Source organism: Macaca thibetana, chromosome 2 (assembly GCF_024542745.1).
Source record: "Macaca thibetana thibetana isolate TM-01 chromosome 2, ASM2454274v1, whole genome shotgun sequence".
NCBI classification, from domain to species: Eukaryota; Metazoa; Chordata; class Mammalia; order Primates; family Cercopithecidae; genus Macaca; species Macaca thibetana.
Genome location: NC_065579.1, coordinates 40,842,725 through 40,860,786, shown reverse-complemented (window position 1 = coordinate 40,860,786; position 18,062 = coordinate 40,842,725). Strand labels below are relative to the sequence as shown.

At 42.3% G+C, this 18,062-nt stretch overlaps 2 protein-coding genes across 5 annotated transcripts in view; one reads left to right on the top strand and one right to left on the bottom strand.

Annotated features, from left to right (window-relative positions):
* The window catches only part of MRAS (muscle RAS oncogene homolog), a 325,869-nt gene that overhangs the window by 76,614 nt on the left and 231,193 nt on the right, over positions 1–18,062 (bottom strand). The gene's annotated exons all lie outside the window — the stretch shown is intronic.
* Positions 1–18,062, top strand: part of NME9 (NME/NM23 family member 9) — a 29,338-nt gene that overhangs the window by 3,194 nt on the left and 8,082 nt on the right. For 3 of the 4 annotated variants that reach the window (XM_050779718.1, XM_050779716.1, XM_050779717.1), the window contains exons 3-7: positions 1,791–1,848; positions 7,487–7,590; positions 8,834–8,905; positions 11,397–11,513; positions 12,624–12,699. The exons of the other annotated variant lie outside the window; for it this stretch is intronic. In XM_050779718.1, the coding sequence (XP_050635675.1) occupies positions 1,791–1,848; positions 7,487–7,590; positions 8,834–8,905; positions 11,397–11,513; positions 12,624–12,699 (427 nt within the window). The remainder of the gene's footprint in view (positions 1–1,790; positions 1,849–7,486; positions 7,591–8,833; positions 8,906–11,396; positions 11,514–12,623; positions 12,700–18,062) is intronic. 4 annotated transcript variants of the gene reach the window in all.

Here is an 18,062-nt window from a genome sequence, read left to right as displayed (position 1 = left end):
GTGCTGGCTCATGCCTGTAATCCCAGCACTTTGGAAGGCCGAGGCAGGCGGATCACTTGAGGTCAGGAGTTCACAACCAGCCTGGCCAACATGGTGAAGCCCTGTCTCTACTAAAAATATAAAAAATTAGCTGGGTGTGGTAGCAGGCACCTATAATCCCAGCTACTTGGGAGGCTGAGGCAGGAGAATCGCTTGAACCCAGGAGGCAGAGGTTGCAGTGAGCCATGATCATGCCACTGCACTCCAGCCTGGGTGACAGAGTGAGACTCCATCTCAAAAAACAAACAAAAAAACCCAGTAGTAATTTGTGTGGTCTTTTAATTTATATCATTTCAAAGTAGCTCACCACAAAAATATGTTAATTACAAAGAAAAAGGGAATAATTTTACAGACAATAGGCCTGGCAGACCATGTTAATCCAGTGATCAAAGTGAACATCAGTAATAGGCAGATGGAAATTGTGTCTCACCTGCTAGGCAGTAGTGAGAGGAATGATCTTCAGCTTCTCCAACACTCCAACCAGTCCAGCCAATTTCAACCAGTCCAAACATGCACAGCCTGAATCCAATCAGGAGGAAACATCACATATGCCCCAACTGAGGGACACTCTACAAAATACCTGGAATGTCATTTTCCAAAGTGTCAACATTGTGAAAAGAAGAGAAAGACTAAAGAACTATTCCAGACTAAAGAGACTTGACAAATAAATCTAGCACACGTTTCTGATTAGCTCCTTTGCTACTCAGGACATTATGGGATAAACAGGAAAAGTTGTACTCTATCTAAGGATTAAATGTTCACAATATGTCAGTGTTTTTTTCCCCTGATTTTGATTATTGTATTGTGTTACATAGGAATAATATATTCAGGAGTAATGAGATAACAAGCTGTAATTTACTTCCAAATACCTAAAAAAAAAAAAAAAAACCCTAAATCTTTATACTGTACTTGCACACTTTCTGTAAGTTTGAAATTATTTCACAGTAAAAAACACTATACAGAAATGTTTACTATTGGCCAGGCATTGTGGCTCATGCCTGTAATCCCAGCACTTTGGGAGGCTGAGGTGGGCAGATCACTTGAGGTCAGGAGTTCGAGACCAGCCTGGACAACATGGTCCAACCCGGTCTCAACTAAAAATACAAAAATGGCCAGGTGTGGTGGTACGTGCCTGTAATCCCAGCTACTTAGGAGGCTGAAGCATAAGAATTGCTTGAACCTGGGAGGCAGAGGTTGCAGTGAGCTGAGACTGAGCCTCTGCACTCCAGCCTGGGTGACAGAGCCAGACTCCATCTCAAAAAAAAAAAAAAAAAAAAAAAAAGAAATTTTTACGTTAATGAAGAGGGATAATATGTATTTTTCCTTGTATTTTATATTTATAAAATCAGAACTCTGTGGATAAGAAAAAAAATGTGAGTGAATGGCAATAAATTCAACTTAATTCTGATACTAAGTGAAAACACAAATTTCAAAATGAGACCTACAGTTTGATACATTTATGTACATTTTAAGGGCACAAAAACAACTTATATATTGTTCCTGGACAAATAACATGTAAAATTATTTTTTAAATGCCTGAGACTAGTACACATTATTCTTAGGATAGTGTTTTTTTCTGGGTAGGGAAGGAGTGAGAAAAGGAAAGAGAAAAGAAGACGGGGGAGAGGATAATTTGAACTGTACTTGTAAGTATTTCAGAGATAGAAAGATAGAAATCTAGAGCAAATAGATTGAATTGTTTCCCTGCCTGAGCCCTCAGTAATACAGCATTTGATCCTCTTTGGCTTTAGGTCAACATCAGCACCCAAGAGCTTTGGGAGGAAATGCTCAGTTCCAAAGGACTAACTGGTAATTCAAAGTAAAATAACTTTTTAGATCCATTCTTTTCTAAATTATTAAATGGTGTGATGAACCATGAAGAAAAGGGCTGCAATGAACATTACTTTCCTATTACCTTGAACCTCATAAAAAAACAGATGATATGTGTGTGTGTGTGTGTGTGTGTGTGTGTGTGTGTGTGTGTGTGTGTGTGTGGCTTGAACATCAGTAAATTCAGTTCAGGAAAGGAGTCAGTACTCAGGGTTGTTTGGTGTTAAAAGTAACAGGAAACCTCTTCTAATTACCTCAGGCACTAAAGGAGAATGCATTGGAGGGAATACGGGGATCTCTTGGAACTCAAAGGATGGAAGGCGAGCCAGGCATCACTGGGACTTGAACCTGGGACTGCAGTCATTAGGAAACAGCAGGCCACTGTCTATGGGCCTCCTCATCCCCATCCTCCTGGCACCAGTTATTTGTTGCTGCTTAGCAACTTACCCAGAAACTTAGTGGTTTAAAACAACAAACATTGATTATCCCAGTTTCTGTGGGTCAGGAGTTCAGGTACAGCTTAGTTGGCTAGCTCTGGCTCAGAGTGTCTCACCATGGTAGTTAAGGTGTCAGACGGGATCTCAAGGCTCAACGAGGAGCAGATCTGCTTCCAAGCTCTTTTGTGTGGCTACTGGCAGACCTAAGAAGATCCACTTCCAAGCTCACTCATGAGGCTGTTGGTAGGAAGGATTCAAGTCCTCACTGGCTGTTGGCCAGAGACATTAACTTCTTGCAATTGATTTCTCCATGAGGCTACTCACAACCTGGTAACTTGCTTCCCCCAGGACAGAGCTCTAAGAGAGGGTACAAGTTGGAAGTCACAGCCTTTTGTTAGCCTAATCTTGAGAGTGATATCCCATTGCTTTTGCCATACTCTGCTCATTAGAAGCTGGTCACTAGGTCCAGCCCACACTCCAGGGCAGGGGGTTACACAAGTACATGAGGACCAGGAGGTGGGGATCGTTAGAGACATCTGAGAGGCTGCCTACCACCTGCTGTCACCCACTCTTTACTTCTCGTTCTCATTCACTGCAGATATCTCTGTGCTCTATTACTCTGTGTGCCTGCTCAGTTTTTCTGTGAATATACCTGCTCAGTGTGCTTGTATCTGATCTTAGCCTTGCCCATTACCACCCCCTCCACCAAATGACGTCAGCATTTAAGCCCATTCAAGCCAGATGGGATATCATGGCCCATCACCAACTGTAGAAATCTTTCTTATTCCCCGACCCAGTGCAAAATTAGCTTCCTCATATGAAATCTTTCTGGAACCTCTGTGTGGTCACGTCCCTCCTGGGAGCTCCTAGGGCACTTGGGGTGAGTCTCTGTCTCAATCCCTCCAGCACACACCCCACTTGCTGTGGCCCCTGTAGGGAAAGACCATCATGGCTTTTCTCCTAGACTCTAAACACAACAGCATTGGCTTTTTCTTTCTTTTTTTGAGACTGAGTCACCCAGGTTGAAGTGCAGTGGTGCAATCTTGGCTCACTGCAACCTCCGTCTCTGGGGTTCAAGTGATTCTTCTGCCTCAGTCTCCCAAGTAGATGGGATTACAGGCACATTCTATCACACCCAGCTAATTTTTATATTTTCAGTAGAGACGGGGTTTCACCGTCTTGGCCAGGCTGATCGCAAACTCCTGACCTCAAATGATCTGCCCACCCGGCCTCCCAAAGTGTTGGGATTAAGGTGTGAGCCACCACGCCCGGCCAGCATTGGTTTTTTAATCTCACATCTGTAGTAGACTTGCCTGGGACTGAGGCTGACTGGGTACTAGATAAATGCTGATCCAGTTGTGTGGGTATGAGTATAATCCCTCAAACACTCTACTGTTTGAGGGATTATAAAGTCTTTTTGATGGTGCCAAGGCTTAACCATTTGTCCATGTGTCTTGTCTGGGCAACTGGAACATGACTCCAGGTGAAACAAATCATTATTTCCATTTCTTTAACAACCGTGAAAAAACCCCCATTCCTTAATTTTTGGAGAATGTATCGTGTGCCAGCCACCTTGCTAAGCACCCTATGTGATAGTAGCTAACATCCAGTGAGCACTGACCTTCTGCCAAGCCTGGTCTAAATGGTTCAAGGGCCTCTGTTGACTGAAGGTAGCAGGACCTCCTCTTTGCTTCTTCTCATCAGGCAGTCTAGAGGAATATATAGATATGGAGCATATAAATACATAGATATGTGTTTTTCTCTCTCTCTCCAGCCAGCAGAAATTTGCTTCCAAAGTAAACCACCAGCATCTTGGAAACCTTGCCTTCTGCTGGCTCATTTTCACCTGCTTTCAACATGCCAAAGTCCCTTCAGACCTACACATGCGTGCACAGACACACACATACACACACACACACGCACACACACAGACACACCTTTTTCTTGTCTCTACCATTCCTTCCATGTGGCTTCTCTGTTTTGCTTCCTCTCACTCAGAGTCAAATCAAACACTTCCTCTCTGTTCCTTCCTCCCCCCTCCCCCCCATCCCCGCTTCCTCGATAACTTTGTGAAGGTGCCTTTGTGCCCGCCACTCCTCACAGAGCCAGGGCGTCCAAGAGGGAGGGAGAAGCTAGTAGCAATGGCAGGTGCACTGTCAATACAAATACAGCACAGAGAGTTGAGCCCCAGCTTTTTTCCTTTGGGATTTAAACCTGCCCTTTTCAGTGGGTCTGTGTACAGGGCCCTCTAAGTCTTCAGGGACATTTTCCTAGCTTGACCCAAATGCCCTTTTTGGCCCTCACCCACATAACTGTAGTAGGCTGAAATAAAAAAATAAATTAAAATCTGTCAATTGTGAAACTCTTGTCTTCAGGAAAGCCCAGAACTTTATCCTCTACCTGGATGCTGTGGAACCCAAATCCCACTCTCCTGCTTGGATGTCTGGTTGCCTTTGTGATCACTTGTCTTAGATTTTCTGGTTGGTACTGAAAACCCAGCCTGTTTAGAGTTGAGTTTGTTCTCCTTTCCCCTCCAACAACCTCTCCCCACCCCTCGCTAGTTCTTTTTCCCTGCCAGGCTCAAAGGTGAAGTCCTTTCCACACCGTCTTCATTTTCATCCCTAGCATTCTGCCTACATTCTTTTCATTCTATCCCCTCTGCCACCCGTGTGTCTGGCTTCCTCATTCCTCCTATACCCAGCTTGGGTTCTCACATTCTGCAAAATTGTGCTACTTGGCTGAACCAATGAACACTGCTGAATTTATGCATCTTGCTTCTTCCCTGGAGCAGTTGAAAGAGCATGGGCTATGGCATCAGGCAACACAGGATTTAAAACTTGATTCTGGCCGGGCGCGGTGGCTCAAGCCTGTAATCCCAGCACTTTGGGAGGCCGAGACGGGAGGATCACGAGGTCAGGAGATCGAGACCATCCTGGCTAACACGGTGAAACTCCGTCTCTACTAAAAAATACAAAAAACTAGGTGGGCGAGGTGGCGGGCGCCTGTAGTCCCAGCTAATGTAGTCCCAGCTACTCAGGAGGCTGAGTCAGGAGAATGGCGTAAACCCAGGAGGCGGAGCTTGCAGTGAGCTGAGATCCGGCCACTGCACTCCAGCCTGGGCAACAGGGCCAGACTCCATCTCAAAAATAAAATAAAATAAAATAAAATAAAATAAAATAAAATAAAACTTGATTCTGCTGTACTGTGGTTTAAATGTGTCCCCCTTCAAAATTCAGTGTTGAAACTGAATGTCAAAAGTAATGGTTTTAAGAGGTGGGGCCTTTAAAAGGGGAGTAGTGCCCTTCATGAGTGGCATTAAGTGCCCTTATAAAAGGGCTTGATGGAAGGAGTTTATTCCTCTTGCCCTTGACTTCCGTCATGTGAGGACACAGTATAATTCTCCTCCAGAGGGATGCAGCCCTTATCTGACAACCAAACCTGCTGGCACCTTGATCTTGGACTTGCCAGCCTCCAGAACTATAAGAAATAAGTTTCTGTTCATTATAAACTGCCCCAGTCTGTAGTGTCCCATTACAGCAGCATAAATGGACTAAGCTATACTGCTTGAGAATTTGCTTTCTTACCTTAGGTCCATGACTTCACCTCTTTGAACTTCAGTTTCCTCATCTCGATAGTGCAATAATGATATCCATCTCACTGGGCTTTTTAGAGAAAAGCAAAGTGCACCTGCCCTCTTGCAGCTAAAGCAGAATAGCTTAGTCTGTTTATGCTACTGTAACAGGACACTACAGATATGTAGTATATAAAGAACAGAAATTTATTTCTTACAATTCTGGATGCAGGCAAGTCCAAGATATTAGCTCCCTCTTCTCTCTAATACTTACTGTGAATCCTCGTTGCCTAGTGATTCAGGATAGAGCTCCTCAAGCCCCACATTCCAGATTCCTCCAGTGAGCCCTGCCACCACTTCCTACCACACCACCTCAGGCAGGTCTGGTCCAGCAGGCTGCCCAGGGGTCCCTGAGTCTGCCACCTATGCCTGGCTGCCCATCCTTTGCACCACAGTCTCCCTCTCTGCCCGTCCAAGCCTGGGCTCTCTACAATGCCCAGTGCAAGTCACCTCTTCATGGGAAGCCTTCCTTCCCTGGTTAGTACACAACAGTGTTAGTACAGTGCCACCAGTCTCTATACTAACTTTAATCATGACAATTTATATTGTATTATATTAATAGTTCTCATTTGATGGGAAAATTTTGAAATGTGAATCTGTGATAAGTAAAATCACAAATTGCATGCTATTAAAATTGACAGAGTTAATCAATTATTAGCAATTTTGACACGATCTCCCTGTGACTATGCTACTCTAGCGGTTGAACCGAAATGCTCACCTGTGTGGAACAGGCATGAACTCTGGGAGTGTTGAAGCCTTTTGGCAGATATCCCTCCTCTAAAATATGGCCACTGGTATGTCACCATCTAGCCCTTGCTGCCGCTTCATGGTCGTGTGGGGCAGGTCCTGCACAAATCCAGTACACGGGAGTTGGCTTGGTTTGCTTAGCTTCCTGTAGATCGTGTGGTTCACAACACTCAGATGAGAGGGTTCCCCTACATCCAGCCCTGACGTGTACTATAGATTGGGACTAAAGAAGAAAAAGGTATCCAAGTTTCTCTCTAGCTCTCTATCAGGCTCACTTTCTGGGAGAAAAATGTTGATTTTTCTAAAGTAAATAAAACTCTGCTCCACCCAAAGAAAGTGGCTTTTAATTCATCAAAAGAAAAGGTCAAACCTGTGTTTATTATCCAAGGATTACATAAAAGTCAATTGTGTGCTGCTGGGTCACCTACAGTGAGTGACCTCTCCTTTTTTAGAATAGACAGTTTCAGTCTAATTCCAATATCATTGAGGGCCACCCTGTGTTAGGCCTAACCCTGAATGTAGCCTGAAGAACCCTTAAGATAAAGGAGCCATGTTAAGAAAATTATTTTCTGCTACACTTATACTGTATTTAGAATTCAGTATACCAAGTTCATAAGAATGAGGGCTAGCTGTGTTTCCATACTTGCTTATAATCTCATGAGACAGTAAATCCCTTCAACCATTAGATATCCCTGCAAATGAATGTCCATTTGAGGGGGGTTAGAATGCACAGGTATAAATTGTGCCTGGTGTGGTGGGCGCTGGTGTCTACTGAATGTTCCTGCTTCTTGGTTGCACACAGTTGTTGATGTCTATCAAGGCTGGTGTGGCCCCTGCAAACCTGTGGTGAGCCTCTTCCAGAAGATGAGGATCGAGGTCGGCCTGGACCTTCTGCACTTCGCATTAGTAAGATTCTCTCTCATCCAACAGTCATACAACATTGTAAAAAGAATTTAAAAATTTAAAAGAGTCAGGAAGGAGAAGTGTGAGAGTGGCCTTTCCCAGATCATTAAAAAGGAATCAGTGTGGACTTTTTGTTGATACTGTCATGATACTTTCTAATTTCTCTAGCTATGAAGGTTCCTATTCCCCACCCCACCTCCCTATATCACTCTTGGCTTGAGCAGTTCTTGGTGCTGTATGAAGAGAAGAAATATATATCACTCAAATGCATATTCTCCCTCTTCTTTTTTCTTTCTTCTGTCACCCAGGCTGGAGTGCAGTGGTGGGATCACGGCCCACTGCAGCCTTTGCCTCCCAGCCTCAAATGATCCTCCCACCTCAGCTTCCCAACTAGTTGGGACTATATAGGCACATGCCACCATGCTTCACTAATTTTTTAACTTTTTGTAGAGGCAAGGTCTCACTATATCACCCAGGCTGGTCTAGAACTCCCGAGCTCAAGCAATCCTCCCACCACAGCATCCCAAAGTATTGGGAGTACAGGTGTGAGCCACCACCCCAGCCGCATCTCCTTCTTGGCTCGTGAACACTGTTGACTGATATGTCACTTTCGGATTTCCATCCTCTGCTCCATAAAGGGGAACTTACAGCAAATATTTATTTGGATGAATGTATGGAAATGGGAATAAATTCTAGAGAAGTATTCAAGAGACACTGTTGATATGCTGCATGGGTTTGAGGTTCATAGGCAGTGAAGACAAGAGAAAATATAACTTACACTAATCACTCAAGAAGTTGGACTTCAGGGACTTTGCAATTCTTCCTTTGGCAGTCAGTCTTGGTGCTTCCATAGGGAGTGTGCTGTAGAAGGGCTTGCGTGGGGGATCTCTTATGCCCATGTGTAGCAGGTTTCTCAGACAATGAAGTCGGTGCCTGAGGACCTTCACCTCGGTTGTCAGTCATGGCTGCAGAAGGACATTAGCCAGTAGCGCTCCCTTGGACTGGTACAGTAGCTGGGTGGGGCAGGAGATCCTCTTGCTTCCTCCTCATTTGATTCTTCAAGAGAGTACATGTCTGCAATTTTATAGGACAGCTCTGATTAGCAGAAACAGCATGAGAGCAAATCGGGGCTCCACCTGGGGAAGTCAGTCCTGGGGGTGTTCAGTTCCCTGTGTGGTTTCCCACCGATCAGTCGGGCCCTGCACCCCCTGCACCCAGGGTAGCTGCTGATAGTGGTTTTCTTTAGGCAGAGGCAGATCGTCTTGATGTCCTCGAAAAGTACCGAGGGAAGTGCGAGCCAACCTTTCTGTTTTATGCAGTAAGTACATTTTCAGAACCAGAACTATTTGACAATTGCACATCATTAGAGTTCAAAATAGAAGCATCTCACTGACATTAATTATCTTTGGGAGAATTAATGGGAACCACCAAGAGGCCTCACAGATTCAAACAAGTGATGCTGTTTTCTCTGATGCCTCCCAGTCTTTTTTTATGATGTTGGCTACATACAGACACCCCCAACCCCAAGTCGAAGTGGTGATACAAGCTGTTGACTAGGATGGTGGCCTGAGGGCCCTGCGCCCAAGGAGGTGGATGACACAGCACCCTGGTGGCCACGGTGCTGGGGCCGCCTTCCTGACTTGCTGTACACGGAAAGAGAGTACCAGTCACTCAAATGTACATGCTCCTTTTTGGCTCATGAATACTCTAGACTGGAGGCTTCACTCTCAGAGCACAGGGTTTCAAGATTTCTATCCTTTGCTCCATAAAGGGGACTTTTTAGTAAAAATAGATACTCCTTTATGGGGCAGACAAGCTCTTCATTCACCCTTATGTAATCATAAAATGTGAAGATATGTTTACAGAAAGTTAGAAATGAGACGGACTATTGAGGAAAGTCAAGTGGCCCAGTGTTTTGAAAATATAATTTGGATGTCCTTGGGTGTGACATCCATGGTCCAGCCCCATGCCCCTAAGGGCCCACTGTTTCACACTTGGCTTCCCAGGTTTAGGCCACCTGCCAGGCTCTGATGGCAATGGATCGATATTCCTCCTCACTCAGACCAGCCCCCTCATTGTAGAGTCAGGAATACCAGGATCTACTCAACCAGGTCTCCGAACACCAGGCTAGGGTTGTTCAATTTTGAAAACTTCAGCCTCCTGGCCTCAGCACTGCAAGTATTACAAATTGGAAACTTACGATAAAACATTATTTGAGCTTTGGATTTTAGTAGGGAGACTGAACTTACATGAGATAACATGATTGGGAGGAAAAGAGGGAGAAGCAGGGAGGAGCTCGGAGATGAGCATGCCCCAAACACACTTGACATCAGAGCTCAGCTGTAGAAATGGGACCACAATGGCTTAATTGCCTGAGCCCATAGCAATTAAAGCATAAATCTTACTTGGCTGTATGGGAACATGGGCCACAATCTTCAACCCTATGGTGGTCCACTAAGGGATGGGATGGAAATGGAAGGAGGACTCACTCTATGTGAACTTCTCCCTCTCCAGATTCATTTCTTTGTGAGTACAAATGTAGAGACTTTTGGCCCGGCGCGGTGGCTCACACCTGTAATCCCAGCACTTTGGGAGGCCGAGGCAGGCAGATCACCTGAGGTCAGGAGTTTGAGATCAGCCTGGCCAACATAGTGAAACACCATCTCTGCTAAAAATATAAAAATTAGCCAGGCCTGGTGGCAGGTGCCTGTAATCCCAGCTACTTAGGAGGCTGAGGCAGGAGAATCACTTGAACCCAGGAGGCAGAGGTTGCAGTCAGCCGAGATCATGCCATTGAACTCCAGTCTGGGCAACAAGAGCGAAATTCCATCAAACAAACAAACAAACAAACAGACTTTTGAAAGAGTTAAAGCAGAAACTGAGGTTCATCCCAAATACCACCTCGACTGTGAAGCCTTCCCTGACCATCTCAGATGATGCTGGCAATTCTTGCCCCAAGTTCCAAGCACCTTATAAATTTCCGTATTACTTACAGCAATTATTTTATAGTATTGTAATTGTTTCTTCGGCATGTCCAGTCATCCCTCTCCCCATTCTAGTCCCCATTCATGAAGGCTGCAGCTATGTTTTTTCATGTTTAATGTTTATATTCTTTGCCTCTGCCTTGGTGCTTGGTATAGTAAGTGCTCAATAATATTTGTTGAATGAGTAACTCATGTGTAAGCCACACTTAGTCACTCATAACTTACTATGTACTGTTCCTCCCTTAATGAACTGCTGGTTACCCTGAAGGAAGCTTTGAAAGGAGTGGCATGGCCTAGAAGGTAGAGATCAGAAAAAGGGAAATCATTTAAAACTAGGAGCAGACTGGCTGGGCGTGGTGGCTCACGCCTGTAATCCCAGCACTTTGGGAGGCCGAGATGGACGCATCATGAGGTCAGGAGATCAAGACCATCCTGGCTAATACGGTGAAACCCCGTCTCTACTAAAAATACAAACAAATTAGCTGGGCATGGTGGCGGGCACCTGTAGTCCCAGCTATTTGGGAAGCTGAGGCAGGAGAATGGCGTGAACCTGGGAGGCGGAGCTTGCAGTGAGTCAAGATCGCGCCACTGCACCCCAGCCTGGGCGACAGAGCGAGACTCCATCTCAAACAAACAAACAAAAATCCTAGAAGCAGACCTGAGAGCATCCTGCCAAGGGAGGGCAGCAGAAGTGAGCACGCTGCTATGAGCCTGGGGTTGAGGGACCTTGATCTTGGGCACACACACTCCTAGACACTCTCGCCATCTCTTGAAAGAGATTAATATTTGCCAAGAGTATTTCATGCTGTTTGTAACATATTCTAGGGAGGAGAACTGGTGGCTGTGGTTAGAGGAGCAAATGCCCCACTGCTGCAGAAAACCATCCTAGACCAGCTGGAGGCCGAAAAGAAAGTGCTGGCTGAAGGCAGAGAACGGAAAGTGGTAACTGGAGGTCACTTCTACAAGCAGCTAACTCACAAGTGCACTAGTAGGCGAGATCAGCAGTCCCCATCCCCCTTACCCGACTGTCCTGGAGCCGTTGGTGGACAGCTTCATAAAAGTTTCACCTGGGTCTGTTCCTCAAGCACTGTGCCCTGGCGATATGTGTGCATTTTGAAACCTTCTTATAAAAGCCATCTCTTTCATCCAGAGCACTTTATTTTATCAATTTCCCTTTCATCTCCCACTTCAACTCTTAACAATGAATTCAGAAATGAAAATCAAGTTACAGAATGGAGTGATGCGTAGGAGAAGTCAGCTATCCTGGGCTCCTCTCAGCCTTGAGGTGAAATCTCTCCTAGTGACCCACTGGCTCATATTCCTGAAGGTTTTACTTGTGAACTCAGAGGGCTCATTTCTTTAACTTAGAAATTAAGGTCTGTCATTAACATGAGAAATAGAATCAGCATAGCTTGTGATTTTGATAAATTATTTCCATGATAACATCAACTGCCAGTTCTTCAAATAATTGGCTGCCTTTGAAAATCAAGAGGTATTTCCTGGTGCTTTGAGCATCTGGCAAATGTGACTCCACACCATTCCATGTTCATTGTTCAAGTTTTCTTATTAAATTCCAAATAGCAAAACTCCATTTTTATGGAATGGATTAGAATCAAATCATATTTTTCCCAGAAACCTGGCCATTTTCCCTCCCGAAAGAAAACTGCAAATGCTAATATTTTCATGTGCCTTCTCCAAGGGAATATTATCTCTCTTTACTGCTTCTCTGTACTGCATAGTCAATCTCTTAATATTTACTTACATTTCAATTCTTTGTCTTCTTATCAACTATCTCTACTTAATGCGTATGAAAAGAGGTAGACTCTAAAACTTAAGATAAGCTTGGCTTTTCTTGTATTCTAATTCTGTCAGCCCCACACCAGCACCCAGCCACCAAAAAGGGTCTTGTAAAGTTTCCAAGACTGATAACTTTGACATTTGTTTTCTCTGTGTTTTGGAGCTTTGCTTTTTTCAGTCTCTACAGGTTTTTGAAGGTGTTAGTGGTAATGTTAATTAGCTAACTACTTTCTTTTAATGACCAATTTATACTAGATTAAAGATGAGGCTCTTTCTGATGAAGACGAATGTGTTTCCCATGGAAAGAACAATGGTGAAGATGAGGACATGGGTGAGTGCAGAACCAATAAGCAAGGGAAAAAGGCAAAGCAGACTCAGATTTGATGTGTGTTTAAAATAGATGAGTATTCAGTTTATTGAGCAATCTGAACTCTGAGAAGATTTTTTAATGGTTCATAATTTTCTTATAAAAATTGATATATAATAGATGTGCATATTTTCAGAGTACATGAGATAATTTGATACATACATATAATTAAATCAGGGTAATTGGGATATCCATCACCTTAAATATCTATCTTTTCTTTATGCTATGGATATCCAAATTATTTTCTTCTAGCTATTTTGACATGTACAATAGATTAATGTTAACTATAGTCACCCTACTGATCTCTTGAATACCAGGTCTGATTTCTTCTATCTGTAGATTGTACCTATTAATCAACCTCTCTTCATCCCTCTCTCTCCACTTCCTGGCCTCTGGTAATCACCAATCTACTCTCTACCTTCACGAGATCCATTTTTTTAAGTTCCCACATATGAGTAAGAACATGTGCTATTTGTTGTTCTTTGCTTGGGGGCTTATTTCACTTAACATAATGATCTCCAGTTCTATCCATGTTGCCACAAATGACAGGATTTTAATCATTTTAATTAATGAATAATATTCCCTTGTGTATATACACCACATTTTCTTTATTCATCCATTGATGGGCACTTAAGTCGATTGCATATTTTGGCTATTGTGAATATTGCTGCAATTAACATGGGAGTGCAGATACCTCTTCAATATATTGATTTCCTCTCTTTTGCATATATACATAGTAGTGGGATTGTTGGATCATCTGGTAGTTCTATTTTTGTTTTTTCAGGAACCTCCATACTGTTTTCCATAGTGGCTGTGCTAATTTACATTCATACCAGCAGTATATGAACATTCCCCCTTCTCTACATCCTCGTCTCATTATTCTCTTTTTAGTGTTCTGGTTTTTTTGAGATGGAGTCTCCCTCTGTCGCCCAGGCTGGAGTGCAGTGGCACGATCTTGGCTCACTACAACCTCTGCCTCCCAGGTTCAAGCGATTCTGGTGCCTCAGCCTCCCTGAGTAGCTAGGATTACAGGCACCCGCCACTACGCCTGGCTAATTTTTGTATTTTTAGTAGAGACTGGGTTTCAGCACATTGGCCAGGCTGGTTTCGAACTCCTGACATCAGGTGATCCACCTGCCTTGGCCTCCCAAAGTGCTGGGATTACTGACGTGAGCCACTGCACCCAGCCTCCTTTTTTTTTTTTTTTTTATAGTCCCCATTCTAACTGGGGTGAGATGAAATCTTACTGTGATTTTATGATTTGCATTTCCCCGGTGATTACTGATATTGAGCACCTTTTTCATATACCCATTGGCCATTTTTATGTCTTTTTTTGGAGAAATGTCTACTCAGATCTTTTGCCTATTTAAAAATCAGATTATCTTTCTTTTTGCTTTTGAGTTGTTTGAGCTCCTTATATATTCTGGTTATTAATCCCTTGTCGGAGGGATAGTTTGCAAATATTTTCTCCCACTCTGTGGGTTGTCTCTTCACTTTGTTGATTGTTTCCTTTGCTTTGCAGAAGCTTCTTTGCTTGATGTGATCTCATTTATCTATTTTTGCTTTTGTTGCCTATGCTTTTGAGGTCTTACACAAAAAGCCTTTGCTCAGACCAATATCCTGGAACATTTCTCCAATGTTCTTCTGACAGTTTCATAGTATCAGGTCTTAGAATTGTGCCTTTAATCTATTTTGATTTTGTGTTTGTATATGGTGAGAAATAGGGGTGTAGTTTCATTCTTCTGCATATGGTTATTCAGTTTAACCACCACCATTTATTGTAGAGAATGTCCTTTCAGCATTGTATGTTCTTGGCACCTTTGTTGAAAATGAGCTGGCTATAAATGTGTGGATTTACATCTGGGTTCGCTATTCTATGTGTCTGTTTTTATGCTAGTATTTTGCTGTTTTGATCACTATAGCTTTGTAGTATAATTTGAAGTCAGGTCGTGTGATTCCTCCAGGTTTGTTATTTTTGCTTAGTATGGTTTTGGTTATTTGGGGTCTTCTGTGGTTCCATATACATATTAGGATTATATTTTCTATTTCTGTGAAGAATGTCATTGGTATTTCGATAGGTATTGCACTGAATCTGTAAATTGCCTTGGGCACCATTAACATTTTAACAATATTAATTCTTCCAATCCATCAGCATGGCATGGAATATCTTTCCATTTGTGTGTGTGTGTCCTCTTCAATTTCTTTTATCAGTGTATCATAGTTTTCCTTGTAGAGAGCTTTCACATCTTTGGTTAAATCGAATTCTACATATTTTATATTCTTTGTTGCTATTGTAAATGGGATTGCTTTCTTGGTTTCTTTTTCAGATTGTCTGCTGTTGGTATATACATATGCTACTGGTTTTTGTATGTTGCTTTTGTATCCTGCAACTTTACTGATTTCATTTATCAGTTCTAACAGTTTTTTGGTGGGGTCTTTGAATTAACGTGGTAAAAGCAGCCATCCTTGTCTTATTCGAGATCTTTGAGGGAAGGCTTTGAAATTTTCCCCATTCACTATGATGTTTGCTGTGGGTTATACATGGATTTTATTGTTTTGAGGTATGTTCCTTCTATTCCCAGTGTTTTGGAGGTTTTTTATCATAAAGGGAATTCAAATTTTATTGAATGGTTTTTCAGCATCTATTGGAATTATTATACAGTTTTTGTTCTTGGTTCTGTTAATGATTTGATGAACCACATATATTGCTTTACATATGATGAACCCTTTTTACATCCCTGGGATGAATCCCACATAGTGAATTATCTTTTTGATGTGTTGTTGAAGTTGGTTTGTTAGTATTTTGTTTAGGACTTTTGCATTTATGTCCATCAAGGATATTGGCCTAGTTTTCTCATTTTGTTGTGTCCTTGTCTGGTTTTGCTATCAGGGCAATTCTGGCCTCACAGAATGAGTTTGGAAGTTTTCCCTCCTCTTCAAATTTTTTTGAAGAGTTTGAGTAGAATTGGTATCAGTTATTCTTTAAATTTTTGGTAGAATTTAGAATTGAAGCCATCAGGTCCTGAGATTTTCTTTGGCAGAAGACTTTTTATTACAGTTGTGATCTTGTTGTTACTGGTTTGTTGAGGTTTTCTATTTCTTCATGGTTCCATCTTGGTAGATTGCATGTATCCAGGAATTTATCTATTTCTTCTAGGTTTTCAGATTTGTTGGTGTGTAGTTGTTCATAACAGTGTCTAATGATTCTTTATATTTCTGTAGTTTCCAGTTGTTATGTCTCCATTTTCTTTCTGATTTTATTTATTTGGGTCATCTCTTTTTCTTAGTCCAGCTAAAGGTTCATTGATTTTATCTTATCAAAAAATCAACTTTTTGCTCCATTGACCTTCTGTATTTTTTAGGCTCAATTTCATTTATTTCTGCTCTGATCTTTATTGTTTGTTTCCTAGTACTAATTGGGGGTTTGGTTTGTTACTGCTTTTTTAGTGCATTTGGGTGCATCATTAGGTTATTTGAAATCTTCCTATGTTTTTTTGATATAAGCATTTATTGCTACAACCTTCCCCTTTACTGTATTACTCTTTTTACTGTATCCCATAGATTTTGGATGTGTATTTCCATTTTCATTTGTTTCAAGAAATTAAAAATTGTCCTTTATAATTTTTTCTCTGATGCATTTGTTGTTCATGATTATGTTGTTTAATTTTCATGTGTTTGTGTAGTTTCTGAGGTTCCTCTTGTTATTGATTTCTAATTTTATTTTATTGTGGTCAGAAAAGATATATACGATTTTTGCTTTTTTGAATTTGTTGTGACTAGCTTTGTGGCTTATAATTTGCTGTATTCTGGAGAATATTGCACATGCTGATGAAAATAATGTCTTTTCTGTAGCACTTGGGTGAACTCTTCTGTAAATATCAGTTAGGTCTGTTTGGTCTAGTGTGCAGTTTGACTATGACGTTTGTCTTCTGTCTGAATGATCTGTCCATTACTAACAGTAGGGTGTTGAAGTCCCTATGTATTGCAGTATTGTATTACTGTATTGCAGTCTATCTTTCCCTTTAGATCTATTAATGTTTTTTTTATATACTTGGATGTTCTGGTGTTGGGTAGATATTTATAATTGTTACTCTTGATGAATTGACCCCTTTATCATTATATAATGACCTTCTCTGATCTAAGTATAGTTTATCTTGCTCTCTTTTCATTTCCACTTGCAATGAATATCTTTTTCCATGCCTTCACTTTCTGTCTATGTGTCTTTATAGGTAAAGTGGGTTTCTTGTAGGCAGCATATAGTTGGGTCTTGGTTTTTAATTTTTTTTTCTTTGAAACGGAGTTTCACTCTTGTCGCCCAAGCTAGCACAGTCTTGGCTCATTGCAACCTCCGCCTCCCGGGTTCAAGAGATTCTCCTGCCTCAGCCTCCCAGTTAGCTGGGATTACAGGCATGGACCACCACGCCTGACTAATTTTGTATTTTTAGTAGAGACGGGGTTTCTCCATGTTGGTCAGGCTGGTCTTAAACTCCTGACCTCAGGTGATCCACCTGCCTCAGCCTCCCAAAGTGCTGGGATTACAGGCATGAGTCACGGCACCTGGCTTTTTTTTTTTTTTTTTTTTGAGACAGTCTAGCTCTGACACCCAAGCTGGAGTGCAGTGGCATGATCTTGGCTCACTCTGACTCTGTCACCCAGGCTGGAGTGCAATGGTGCGATTTCAGCTCACTACAACCTCTGCCTCCTGGGCTCAGGTGATTCTCATGCCTCAGCCTCCTGGGTAGCTGGGATTACAGGCATGTGCCACCATGCCCAGCTAGTAATTTTTGTATTTTTAGTAGAGATGGGGTTTCACTATGTTGGCCAGGTTGGTCTTGAACTCCTAGCCTAGAGTGATCCACCTGCCTTGGCCTCCCAAAATGCTGGGATTATAGGCGTGAGCCACTGTGCCTGGCCAACAGTGGGTTTTATACCTCAAATGTCTTCTTTTTGCATATTAGTATTTTTTTCTTTCAGATTAAAGATTTCCTTAGGCATTCCTTCTTCTTCTTTTTTTCTTTTCTTTTTTCTTTTCTTTTTTTCTTTTTTTTTTTTTTTGAGATGGAGTTTCACTCTGTCACCCAGGCTGGAGTGCAGTGGCATGATGTTGGCTCACTGCAACCTCTGCCTCCTGGGTTCAAGTGATTCTCCTGCTGCCTCAGCCTCCCCAGTAGCTGGGTTTACAGACGTGCTTTTTTTTTTTTTTTTTTTTTTTTTTTTTTTTTAGTAGAGACAGGGCTGGTACCTTGGCTCAAACTAATGAGTGGGGCAATCTGGCTTCTCTCAGGAGAACTTGAATGGAGACAGAGACTATTGAAACTGCAATCTGG